The following is a 14205-nucleotide window of genomic DNA, read 5'->3' on the forward strand; positions in this document are numbered from 1 at the left end:
GCCTAGCATGTTGTACTTCAAATAAAATAATTCTTTACTATTAGTAGAATCACAAAGAAGTTCCAAATTTCAACAGAAGAAAACAGTGCAATTAGTGATATGAAAATGACTAATTTTCCTTTCAATTTTACATTTCTTTATAGTTGCTTTTTCCTTAAAAGATCATCCCACAGGGATACATAGATTATCATATTTTGAAGTCACATATATTGCTTAATTTTGAATACTTGGGGAACACTGTGTGAGGCATTTCATCACAAAGTTTCTACTTGACTTCCCTATTGCTATAAATAGAAGCCAGAACAACATACATAGCAGTGAGTGTTGTGGTCTGTGCGCCGTGTATTTTGGTGATTATTTCATGAATACTTGCACATACACAGCACCACCCAAATCTATTCTCTGTTTTCCAATTTCTGTTCTAATAAGCGTCCTAATGATATTAGATGCATAAACTTTTTCATATGGGTGAATTAGGCTTTATCTGTATTTGAATCAAGTTTTCAATGATTTCATCTAAAATCAGGTTTCCTCATCTCTGCTTGTGAGTTCAAATGTCCAATGGAAATTAGTAAATTGTATGGTTAGCAGATTTGTGTACATTAGAGCACATAAATTTTAGAAATATTCTTTTTATTAGTTTCTCTTGGTTATTTAAAGTGCAGGGATTCAACACACTACCTAGAAACATGAATATGCCACTCATATATTTGGATCATATTCATCTCTCCAGTTACCCTTCCTTAAAACCGCAGGTCTTGATTTATAATCAGAGAGCTTTTCCATATTTTATTTTTTATCTTAGCTTATCCTAGATTGTTTCCTTTTGGAGATTTGACCTCAAGTAGTTCAATTATGCTATTTTGCCAGAGGGTATCCCTCTAGAAAATGTGTTCTAGATTGTTATTCTTCTAGCATCTCTGGAGGTGCAGAGTCTCCCCTCAGAGTTAGGCCTGGGATCCCCATGAGTTTAATTAAGGAATAAGTCACCTTTGGACAGGCAGCAAGTAAAGAATTCAACCATACGTGCTGTGGTTCCAACACACATAAACTGTGCCCAGACATTTGTCCTTCTTCAGTGAGTTTTTGACTATAGGAACATCCACTCAACTATGCTTTTCATGTCAAAACTGTAGACCAAAAACATAATGCAACAATGATTTCAGATTTTTCTCCATTTTTAACACCTTACCAAAGCCAAATTTAGCATTTGTGGACACGATGATATTTCTGTCTGGAAATCAAAATATTTTAAAGGCTATTTCAGTATTTGTTATTTTATAAAACACAAATTGCAAATATATATCTTAGTAATATAGAAATCCTTTATCCACTAATTTACCTATCAATCATGAAAATGCTATTTAATATTGGTTCTTAGGCAAAAAAAATTTCCCATAGAACTTTGGATAGTTTTTTTTTTTCATAATCAAGAATCAGATTTCTGGAATTTATATGACATTCATGGTATTAAATTTAGCATTAAAACAATTTAATAAAATAACTTTTTCTATAAATTAGACAAATTATGTTTCCTGAAAGTACAGCAGCATCAGTCAGGGGAAACACTTCCAGATGAAGTGATTGTGTGTATGGTATTTGTCTCTCTGTATTACCAGAGACATCATTGAAATATGAAGCTGATGTCATTAGAACCAAGAGAAACCACAAATCCAACTCCTGCACTGAAGGACTGTCTGCTTATATGCAGGTAAATCTGTAGGCATAGTCAAGTGTCATATCCTAAAATATAGTTTTCTTTATATAAGTACAATACATTTATCACAATGGGTCTCATAATCTTTTCAAAAGTCTATAGGATTCTGATACTCAGTTACACTGAAATGTCCTTTGTCTTTGCTAACATATGAATAAATTGATTCCAATCTTTAACACTTCTTCGATCTTTTAGAATTATAAAAACCTAGAATATATCTGCTTTCTGTAACATCAGTGTTCCTATCAGCGGACTTTGAATGTAAGTATTTGGGAGATTTAGGTTTCATGGGTATTTATAAATGCCTTGATAAGATCAACAGAATTATCCTCTAAATATAGTTTAGAATGTTAAAAATTAAAAGATGATGTCACATGAGTAAGAGTTAAATGAATAACTTTAGAACACAGAATGTAATAGTTAAAGAATTAAAATTTTATAAGTTTTTAGGAACAGTGGATCAAGTAAGAAGAGGATTGTATTTGGCCTTTGGGATTACTACGGAAGAGTTTTCTCTAAAAAGAAGTAAAAACTGAGACGAGGTCATTGTTGAAAAGCATGTGTGCAAAGGATAGATTTTATCCACTATGTAGATCTGCTGCTTGCATAGGACGACAAAGTGTTTAGGTGAGAAAGCTGATGATGTAGGAATTGCTGCTGGAAGTCAGAAGAGCAGTGTCCTAAAAAGGATGAAATCTACTGCATAAGCAGAGACATACAATGTAAATAATACAAAGATAATTCATACTTCTGTATATCAAGAGGGCTGAATTTACAAAGTGAGTTTGAAGAATATGTCAACAAAGATTTAAATCAAGACTGTTATATCTGATTATTTTCACTGGAAACAGTCAATCAGTAAACATGGACTCTATTAAGGTTTCATTTTGTTTGTTTCTCTTTTCTTGTCCCCTTCTTTCTTTTCTTCTCTCCTCCCTCCCCTTCACTTCCCCTGCCTGTCTTCTTCTGCAGCTTGTATTTTCCTTCTGTCCTTTTATTCCTCCACACATCACACTGCTCCTTCCTGCTTGGATACAGATGTACACCATGCTTTAGTCAAACATGTATACATCCATATTCCAAAGCACATAGACTTACACACAAACACTATTGGAGATATTAAATATTTATTTTATAATGTAATCATAATATGCCTATTTAAGTGTTTTTATTCCACTGTAATTGTGGAAATTTCTCCTAGAGTGCCTATATAACTGTAAACATTTCAATGACTATTTTTTATTTAATAGATTTTATATTCTATCCAGCCATCTCTTCTGTTTACATTGATCTTTATTTGTTTTTACCTTTTCATTAATGCCATTTCAAAAATACTGCAAAACCATAGCATGCACAGGTTCTTATGTACTAGACCTTTAGTGTTCCAGTCATACATTGCAAAGTGTTCAATTGCTGTAATGAATGGTATGTGTATTTTTGCATTCCATAGAGATTGATAAATTGTATTTCAAAAATTATAAAATTCAAACTGGAAAAAATATTGTTGAATATCTTCATTTTAGCTATCTACACAACTTTATCACATTCTATATGAGATGTTTATAAAATGATTTTTTTCATTTTATGTATTGGGCATAGGGACTCACTACTACACAGCTTGGACTTGTAGTGATTCTCCTGTTTTCACCCACTCTCCCCTCAGCACTGGGATTACAGGCATGCACCACCACACCCAGTTTGAAAAACAGCTCAGCACGACCTGGGGGCAGGGCCAGCAATGTGTGCTGGACCAGGGACCATAACCCCGGTCCCTGTGCTTGCCAAAGCAGATGCTTATTCTACTATGCTATCTCGCCAGCCCTTAAAATGATATATTTTTATTTAGGTAGTTTGTTAAATTTAACATTTAATCATATGCTTTTACATAACTGACTGTGACATTTGATTTGCTTTTCTATATCCTTTGCCTATTTTCTTTTGTGTTCTGTATTTTCAAGAATTTTTAAGTTTCTTCTGTATTTCAGTGCTGTCTCTGTTTATGTTATCCAACATGCATATCCATTATCTAAGTTCATTTCCTGTAATCATTTATATCACATTTATGTTTCATACATTGTTAAATTATTTTGAAGTCACACAATGTGTTAATTTGAGGTCCTCTTACTAGTTGGAAAGGTTCTTCTATATCCATAAGTAGAAAATTATCTCTATTTCACTACTTTGTAGTATACAGAAGGTAAGCTTTACTTTCATTTCACATTAAATTTTTCATTTATTTTTATTTTTGATTTTTAAATTTTCTATATGCACAAATTGCCAAAAAACAGTTGAAAAGCTAGTTTTGGCAGTTCTAAATTTCTTCTGTGAAAAGCAATCATTCTGCATGTCTGTAAATATTTGTTTCTAGTGCATGGACCCTGTAAGGTCATTAAAATTATGGACACTCTTGCCCTTTGCATCATTATCACTTACAGTTCTTGAATATTAAAACTCATATTGGCTATTTGTGGAATGCAAGACAAGTTATTTTAAAATATCATGGGCTCATTATAATTAATTCTGTTTTCAGATCATTTTCCTCTGAGAAAGACACAAGAACACACAGAAGGACTTATGGAACAAAGGAACAACGTGACTGAGTTTGTGCTCTTAGGGCTTACTCAAAGCCTCCAGGGTCAGAAAATATTATTCGCTGTGTTCTTGCTGATCTATGTGTTGACAATGGCAGGCAACCTACTCATTGTCATCACTGTGATGCTGAGCCCAGCCTTGGATGCCCCAATGTACTTTTTTCTTGGTTATTTATCACTTATGGATGCTGTTTATTCTAACACTGTTACCCCAAATATGATGATAGACTTACTCCACGTGACTAAAACCATTTCCTTCAAAGCTTGCATGACACAGCTTTTTTTAGAACACTTATTTGGTGGTGCTGAGATTTTGCTCCTGGTTGCCATGGCCTATGACCACTATGTGGCCATCTGCAAGCCCCTGCATTATCTGACCATCATGAACCAACGAGCATGTGTTCTTTTGTTGGTATTGGCCTGGGTTGGGGGATTTGTACATGCTATACTGCACATCCTTTCTGTTTACAACCTTTCCTTCTGTGGTCCCAATATTATTGACCACTTTATGTGTGACATGTACCCCCTATTAAAACTTGCCTACACAGATACCTACTTTATTGGACTCACAGTGGTGGGTAATGATGGTGTCATCTGTGTGGCCATCTTTACAACCTTGCTCATCTCCTATGGTGTCATCCTGCACTCCCTGAAGGACCTGAGTCAGGAAGGGAGGCGCAAGGCCTTATCCACCTGTAGCTCCCACATCATGGTGGTTGTGCTCTTCTTTGTCCCTAACATTTTTCTATATGTGAGGCCTGCCTCTACCTTGCCCATTGATAAATACTTGGCTGTCTTTTACACTGTTCTTACACCTTTGTTGAATCCCCTCATCTATACTTTGAGAAATGCAGAGATGAAAAATTCCATGAAGAAACTTTGGACTGAAAAAGGAAAATGAAGTGACAAAGAATCATGTCACGTGTGTTGCTTGATAAGAGTTACTTCTTCGGAAGTAGTCACTTCTGATTATTTTATTAATCTAAATTTTCCTTCAAGGCTAATAACTCTGTATAATGAAAACATGTGATCCATAGAATTTTAACACTGTAACATGTATGTTTGAAAAACATTTTTAGTACCAAGTGGTTTTGTCAATATTGTAGTTGTAAAGGCCAGATAGCTCAGTGAACTAAAGCACCTGCTTAGGCAGAGTGCAGAGGCCAGGGTTTGATACCTGGCATACTGTGCCACCACTCACCACCCCCATGGCCCACTGAGACAGAGATTGAGACTGGACATGGTAGTGCACGCCTGTAATCCCAGTGATTGGGAGGCTGAAAACAGGAAGAATCACTACAAGACCAATCTACGTATTCGTAGTGAGAACCTGTAGACCCTGTACTAAATACAAAAAAAAAAAAAAGAAAAGATTGTAGTTGTATGTACCACAATTAATATTTCACATTTATTTTCTTAAAGATTTCCTCACTATTCATATATAATTAAATCCATCCCTTTTCAGAATTAATAATGTTCAAGAGATATTGGAAGGAATACAATAAGCAATAATATGTATATTTTCAGATTCTTACACTAGAGAGAATGCAATGCTTACACATGCAAGGCTGTTATATTTCACTTATGCATATGATATTTAGTTGCTTCTATTTACATATTATATCCTCAAGTGTATCTCTCTTTATAGCTGAATAATATTCCAGGGTATAAAAATACCACATCATTATATACATTTTGTTCAGGTTACCAAATATAAGCGTGCAAGTTTCATTTTTAAAAAATAACAAAAGAAGTTGTCACAAATTTTAAAAAGAAAGAAAGAAGAGTAAAAGAAAAATCATTTTAAACATTAAAACATCAGCAGAAATTTACAGTACAATTATACAAACTATTCTGCATATGTAGTTAAATGTATCTTTTCCCCTTCTTTCATTTATCCTTTTCCTCATCCCAAGTTTTACTTCACAATAAAAAAATTCTTCCCCTTTCACATTTTTTTATTACAGCATTTATTTATTTATTTATTTATTTATTTATTTATTTATTTATTTATTGTATTTTGGTACAGGGCCTACAGGGTCTCACTCCGTAGTTTGGACTCGTAGTGATCTGCCTGTTTTCAGCCTCCCAAGCGCTGGGATTACAGGGGTACACCATCACTCCCAGTCTCAATTGCTTTCTCAGAGTACCCTGAGGAGGGATCGAGCCACGGCTGATGTGGCTGCTAACCAGGCGCTTTAATCCATTGAGCTATTTGGCTGGCCTTAGTAACTTTTAGATTTTAATTTCTCTTTCAGGTTCTCACACTAATGAGACAAGATGATGTGTGCACATGTGAACCTGATTTATTTCACTTACCAATGTATTCGCTAGCTGCATCATTTTATTTACAAAAGCCTTGAATTTAATTTACAACTGAATAATACTCATTTATGTAAAAATATCATATTGTGTTATCCATTTCTCAGTTGATATGCATTTAGGTTGTATCCAATATTTATCTATGACAAATTGTTCTGTCATAAACACTGTTGCACACATATTGCTATGGTATGATGATTTCAGTTATTTTGGAAAAATACCTAAGAGAGGAATAGCTGACTTGAATGGGACATCCAATCCTAGCTTTTTGAGAAATCTCTATAGTGGTTATACAAACTTGCACTGCCACTAACAGTGAGGAAGGGTCTTTTTTTTTCACACAAAATTTGTGATTGGTTGGCATCTTGGTGACAGTCATTCTTTCTGGAATAAGATAGTATCTTGGCATTATTTCAATTTGCATCTCTTGAATGATGAATGATGTTCAACATGTTTTTACATATTTATTTTCCATTTGCATCTCTTCACGTGTGAAGTATTTATTCAACTCAAATGCCCATTTTTTCATAGCATCTTTGAATTTTGGAGGATTGTGGGGGGTTTTTAATTCTTTATATGTTCTAGATAGGAATCCTTCATCTGAAGGACAGCCCACTATTAGTTTTTTCACAAATGGTGAAAACAGAATCTTTTTATTCTGTTGGTGATTTATTTTACCTACAGAAACTTTTCAAAAAGATGAGATCTCAATTGTTGATTCTTTGAAGTATTTCCTGCACAATTGGATTTCTAGTCATAAAATCTTTACCTACTGATATGTCCTTAAGGTTTCTATCTACTTTCTCTTTCAGAAAATGTAGTGTTTTAGTTTTAATATTTAAATATTTGGTCCACTTTGACAGTAGCTTTGTACATGGTGAGAGGAATGGTTTTATTTTAAGCCTTTGGCATATAGAATGCCAGTATTTCCAACACCATTTATTTAAGAGGATATGTTTCTTACAATGAATGTTTGAGCCCTTTATCAAAGATAAGGGGGCTGTTTGTGTGTGTGTGTGTGTGTGTGTGTGTGTAGTTGTGTCTACAACTTCTAATCAGTGCCATTGATCTTCAAGTCTGTTGGAGTTTTTTTTTTCCAGTATAACGCTGATTTTATCACAGTATCTTTTTGGTACAATTTCAACTCAGGCATTCTGATGGCTCCTGACTTTCCTCTGTTTCCCTGGTTTGCTTTTGATATTCTAGGTCTCTTCTGGTTCCATATGATATTTAGGAATATTTTACCTAGGTTTGTGATGCATACTAATGTTACTTTTATTGAGATTGCATTGAATCTGTATAACAATTTTGGAAGTATGACTTTCTCATAATGTTGATTCTTCCTGTTCAGAAGCAAGGTACATAATTCCATTTTCTGCAATTTTGCTATGTGTTTTCCTTCCTTTGTTAAACTGATTCACAATTATTTCATTTTTAAGTGTTATGGTGAAAGATGTGGTTTCCATAATTTCTTTCTTGATGGGCTCTTTCTTTGTGTGTAGAAACACTATTGATTTCTTGAGAATTTTCTTTATATCCTGCTATGCAACTGAATTTGACTACTAAATCTACATGTCTCTTAGTGAATTTTGGGGAGTCTTCTATGGACAGTATCATGCCTTCTGAAAATAATGATAATTTCCCTTCTTCCTTTCCAATCATTATTCCTTTTACTTCTTCTTGTCTAATTGCTCTGGCTAATGTTTCTAGAACTATATTGAGCAGGAGTGGTGTGAGTGGGCATCCCCATCTTGTTCCAGATTTTTTTTCATAATTTTATTGATAAACAGATAACAATGAGACAGTTTCAAATCAAATCGCTAGGACAGTTTCAATAACTAACACACTGCATACATTCTTCTTAGTGGTTAATTGCCATAAAAGATGTGGACTTGAGATCCTATTTACAAACACTATTCGAACAAATCATTCTATTCATTAAGAGAATGTAACTATATATCTATCCCATCCACTTTGAATACACAGATACAAAATGGACATTCATCTGTATACCCCTTTTTTTCTAAGTTCCGTTATTTGAATATTATAGGTGTGTAAACTCAGCAAAATATTCTAAAAGAGTCCAGTAGCCCATAATAGCAATGGGTCTTCTGTTTAACTGGCAATGTGCCTAAGGAGAGTCACATGGAGAGAAAACACTCTCTCAAGCTTTCACAGAGAGCACATTGGCCAAGCAATGGCCATGACTCATCCACATGGCTGACACTGACAAAGATCTACAATCGGAGGTACAGGATCTCAGGATAAATCCTGAGGGGATTTCACTGACCTTCTCAGACCCAAAAGCTACAACTCTTGTTGCATAGGTCCTGCTTTATCTTGGTCTTAACCATCCAGTAGAAAAGTATGAAGACGAAATATAGGAAGTAAAGCCATGCTGTTATGTTGAGCTGTGGGTAACTCAGGTCAATAATTTCTGACATTGTTCCGGATTTTAAAGTGATGGCTTTCAATTTTGTCCACCTAAAATGATTTTGGCTGTTTGCTTGTCAATGATGACTTTTATCCAATTGTGGGAAAGAATATCTATTCCTATTTTCTGTAAGGTTCTTATCATGAATGATTGTTAGACTTCGTCAAAACATTTTTTGTATCTACTGAGATGATCACGTGATTTTTGTCTTTAGCTCTGTTGATGTGTATTACATTTAGGGTTTGCATATATGAAATCATCTCTGCACTCCTGCAATGAATCCCACTTGGTCATGATATATAATCTTCTTGGTAATTTGTTACATTGTGTTTGCTAGTATTTTATTGAGGACTTTTGCATTTAATGTTCATTAAAGAGATTGGCTTGTACTTCTGTTTTTTTTGTTAGGTCCTTCTCTGCTTTTGATACCAGAATAATATTTGTCTCCTTGAATGATTTTTGGAAAATTCCTTACCCTTTCAATTTCATTAAAGAGTTTGGGAAGAGTTGGTATTAGGTCCTTCCTAAATTTCTTGTAGAATTCAGTGGCAAATGTATCAGGACATGGGCTTTTCTTTGTTGGTATATTTTTATTACAATTTCAATTTCATGGACTGATATTGTGTTATTCAGAATTTTTATATCTTCTTGATTCAGTTTTAGTAGTTCATATGTATCTAGGAATCTATCCACTTCTTTATCTTCCATTCTGTGAGAATATGTATTTTGGAAATAAGTACTGATAACCTTAATTTCCTTATGGTCTTAGTGATTTCACCCTTTTCATTCTTCATTCTATGAATTTGAATTTTATCTTTCCTTTTTTATTGAGGTTGACAAAGCGTTTATCAATTTTAACCTATTCATTCAAATTACCAACTCTTCGACTCATTAATTCTTTGTATAGTTTTCCTCATCTTCATTTGAATTTTTTGCCTCTGATCTTCACAATTTCCTGCTTTCTTGGGCTTCGGACTGGATTTTCTGTTTTTTTCTAGGAGTTTATGGTGGGGCATATTATTGTTTATTTGAGCTTCTTCTGTTTTCCTGATATTAAAGGTTATGGCTATAAATTTCCCTCTTAAGACACCATTCACTGCGTCCCTTCATAAGATGTATTAGCACTTTTGTTTGATTTTAAACCTTACTTAATTTCTACTTTAATTGTATTCATGACCAACTGTCAGGAGGGTATTACTTATTTTCCATGTGTTTATAGTTTTTGCTGTTTCTTTAGTCTAAGCATTTCACTTTCATCACACTATGGTCAGATAATACACATGGGATAATTTCAATTCCTTTGCATTTACTTAAAAATGATCTATGTGCTAACATATGATCTAAATTGGAGAATGTCCCATGTGCAACTGAGAAGGAAGTGTACTCTAATGCTCTTGGGTGAAGCACTTTGTAGATATCTAAGTCTATACCTTCATAAGTTTGTTTTAGTTCTGTTATATCTTTGCTTATTTTTTTGCTTATTTTTCACATGGTTGATCAATCTTTTTGTTTCAATGGTGTGTTAAAATTTCCCAATATACAATTATGTTGTTGATCCTCAGTTTTTTCATGTCTGTTGAAATTTGTCTTATATATCTGGGTACTCCTACATTGGGTCCATATATATTAATAACTGCTATATTTTCCTCTTTTGGTTCTCCCATAACAAGTATGTAGTGACCTTTTTATCTCTATTAATCACAGTTTGTTTGAAGTTGATATGGTCAGCAGCCAGGATAGTTACCCCTGATTTTCTGGGTTCCTAGCACATGAAAAATTGTTTTCCATCCATTCACTTTCAGGGTATTAATTTGCTTTTGAGTTAAATGTGCTTCTTGTATGCAGCAGATTGTTGGATTTTGTTTTTTAATCCACTTTATCAGTCTGCTTCTTTTGATTGGTGAATTCAGGCCTTTTATGTTCGGAATTGTTTCTAATATTTATTGGATTATCTTTGTCATGTATTCTGACTGTAGGTTTCCTAATTTTCTCCTTGGCTTAATTATTTGCTTTGCTTGCTTGTGCTCATCTGTTGTTTTTGAAGTTCTTGTCTTCTTTGTCTCTTTCTAAAATATCTGTCAGTATTCAGTGTATGGTTGGTTTGTTTGTCAAGAATTTCTTCAGGTGTGCGTGAGACCTTCCATGCACCTGGTGGACCCCTCCAGCCACAGTGCAGGCCTGGCATGTTTGTGTGTGGAAACTTTCTCCATGCTCCCAGGAGCCATCCAGCCCCAGCCCAGGCCTGGTGTGTGTATAAGACTTTCCACACTGCCAGGACCCCTCCAATTTCAGGCCAGGCCTGGCATGTGTGAGAACTTCTGTCTTGCTCACAGGATCCATCAAGCCCCAGCACAGGCCCGGCCTGTGTGTGTGAGAACTTCTGTCACACTCACCAGGTCCCTCAAGGTCAAACCCAGGACCAGCACATGTGAGATCTTTCTTGCGGCCTCACCAGATGCCTTTACAGTCAGAGGCAAGGACTGGTGTGCTTCAGCAGGAAGAAGCTGAGCATAGAAGCCACACACAAGCCAGGCACATCTGGAGAAGGTCAAACTTGGTAGATCTGGACCCAGAAATCTGAGACAATTATCTAGACCCAGATCTATGACAGCATCCTCTCTCTTTATCTCTTGATCTATAGAAGATACTACAGGTAACCACAGTGAACTACTCTGCCTTGAAGAACTCAGGAAATCAAGGGGAAGAGATCAGACAGAACTTAGTGGAACGATGTTAAATACAAATTCCCAATTTAGTATCTGTTTAGCTATACAAACATGCATGTTTTTATGTTCTAAAATACAAACTCATTAGTTACAAAGCATTGTCAACTGCTAAATATCTCTACCAATTATTAGTGTTCCTAATGGTAGATCTGAAAATACAAAACTGTAACTCCCTTAACACATAATCTCTATTGGGTGAGAATTTTGGTAAGTGTTAAGATTATAACCACACCAGAGCTCTACACCAAAGGTGAAAGGACAGTGATATACAAATGACAAAGAGAATGGGCAAAATGCAGTCTCAAGCACAGAGCCCACCCACAACAAATGCAGGAAACACTAGCATAGAGTAAATTGGGAATTACAAAGCTGGAATCTTTGAATTAATAGCATAAGAAATAAAGAAACAATGGAAGAGAGTATACAGGAAATCAGATGACAAATGATTTCAGAAGTAAAAAGAAATGATAACTACAGTGAAAGAATTGCTAAGTGGTTCTAAAGAAAACATTAATAAAAAATAAAGGAAAATAGAAAAATGGTGGAATCCTGCATTTAGAATAATATAGGACAGAGAGACCATGGAACAGATGAAAGAGATATGTAGGAAATTAAGACCTCAATTACAAGTTTGCAAAACCATTTGAATGAAAGTGAAGATAGATTTTCAGACCTTCAAGACAACATTGCAGCTAGTGAAAAGGCACAAAAGATCTCTTAAAAACAAGGATGCATGAAAAGTAACTCAATATCTGCAAAGTGATTAAAACATGAACAAGTAGAGGCTAATAGGCATCAATGAGAAAGGAGTCAATAAAAATTATGTGAAAAGAATATGAGCAGAGATATTATCAGAAAACTTCCCAAATATGGGGAAACAATCTGACATTTTGGTAACCAAAGCATGTAAAACACCAAATAACATCAACACAATTAAAATTACACCCAGACGTATAATAAATAGTCAAGATCCCAGAAACCCAGCACAAGAACAATGTACTAAAAGCCACTAGAGAAAAGGAACATCACATTTAAAGGAAAACCCATCAGAATAACCACAGATTTCTCTTCACAAACCATTAACTCAAGAAAAGCATGGAGCAAAGTACTTCAAGTCTTCCAAGAAAACAATTTCCAGCCCAGATTGCTATACTGTGCAAAACTCTCTTTCAAGTTTGATGGAGAATTGAAATAATTCTATGGCAAAGAATAGCTTAAAAATTTCATAGTGAGAAAACCAACCCTACACAGACAACTGAAAGATATTCTAGAGAGGGAGAAAAATCACAACTCCACAAATAAGAATGGAGGGAACTCAGCAAGTAGGAGAAACAATTAAACAAAGTAGTAAATACAGTAGGTAAATAACATGTCAATCATAAGCCAATACATATCAATTATAACCATCAATGTAAATGGATTCAACTCAGCAAATAAAAGAAATAAACTAGCACGGTGGATTAGGGAGCAAAATTCAACAATATGCTATATGCCCAAAACACACTTAACTCATGAATTCATAGGCTGAAAATCAAAGGATGCAAAAAAAAAAAAAACTACATGCACCAGCACCTCAGAAAAAAACAAGGGTAGCAATATTGTTCACAGAGAGTCTCAACTTCAAACCAAGACTAACCAAACGAATTAAAAAAGGCTGCTACATACTCTTAAGGGGAAAAATTTAAGAGGAAGACATAACACTCATAAATATGTATGCACCAAACACTGGAGCACCCAGCGATATAAGAAAAATCTTAATGAACATGAAAAATCTAATATCCAATACCACAGGAGAATTTAATACAATCTTATCCCAAAAAGATAGGTCAAGCAGACAAAAAAATTAGCAAAGAAGTACCAGAACTGAACCACAACTTGGAACAAATGGACTTAGTGGACATTTACAGAATGTTCCACACAACCACAACTGAATACACATTTTTTTAGCTGTACATGGGCCATCTTCTAAAATAGACCACATACTAAACCATAGGTCATGCTTAAGTATATGCAAGAAAACAGAAGTTGTCTCATGCATATTATCTGACCACAGTGCAATGAAACTGGAAATAAATGATGAAAAAACAACACAAAAACAACATAAATACATGGAAATTGAGCAACAACATCCCTAACAGCCAAGAGGTTACAGATGAAATTAACCAAGAAATTAAACAACCTCTACATAACTGAAGGAAAATTCAAGCACAAATTATTGGAATTTATGAGATGCAATGAAAGCAGTTCTGAGAGGGAAATCTATAGCTGTGAATTTAAACATTAGGAAGACAGAATGGGAAAAAAATAAATACCATATGCTCCACCTCAAACATCTAGAAAAAGAAGAGCAAACCAAACCCAAAGCCAGAAATCAGGAGGAATTTATAAAGACGGCAGCAGAAATTAATACAATCA

At 34.6% G+C, this 14205-nt stretch overlaps 1 protein-coding gene across 1 annotated transcript; it reads left to right on the forward strand.

Annotated features, from left to right (window-relative positions):
- Positions 1–4291: 4291 nt before the first annotated feature.
- LOC101564838 (olfactory receptor 4A47-like) lies at positions 4292–5209 on the forward strand. Its single transcript, XM_004648134.1, has one exon. The coding sequence runs from the start codon at positions 4292–4294 to the stop codon at positions 5207–5209; it is 918 nt and encodes a 305-aa protein (XP_004648191.1).
- The last annotated feature ends 8996 nt before the right edge of the window (positions 5210–14205 follow it).

Source organism: Octodon degus, unplaced genomic scaffold (assembly GCF_000260255.1).
Source record: "Octodon degus isolate 3935 unplaced genomic scaffold, OctDeg1.0 scaffold00354, whole genome shotgun sequence".
NCBI classification, from domain to species: domain Eukaryota; kingdom Metazoa; phylum Chordata; class Mammalia; order Rodentia; family Octodontidae; genus Octodon; species Octodon degus.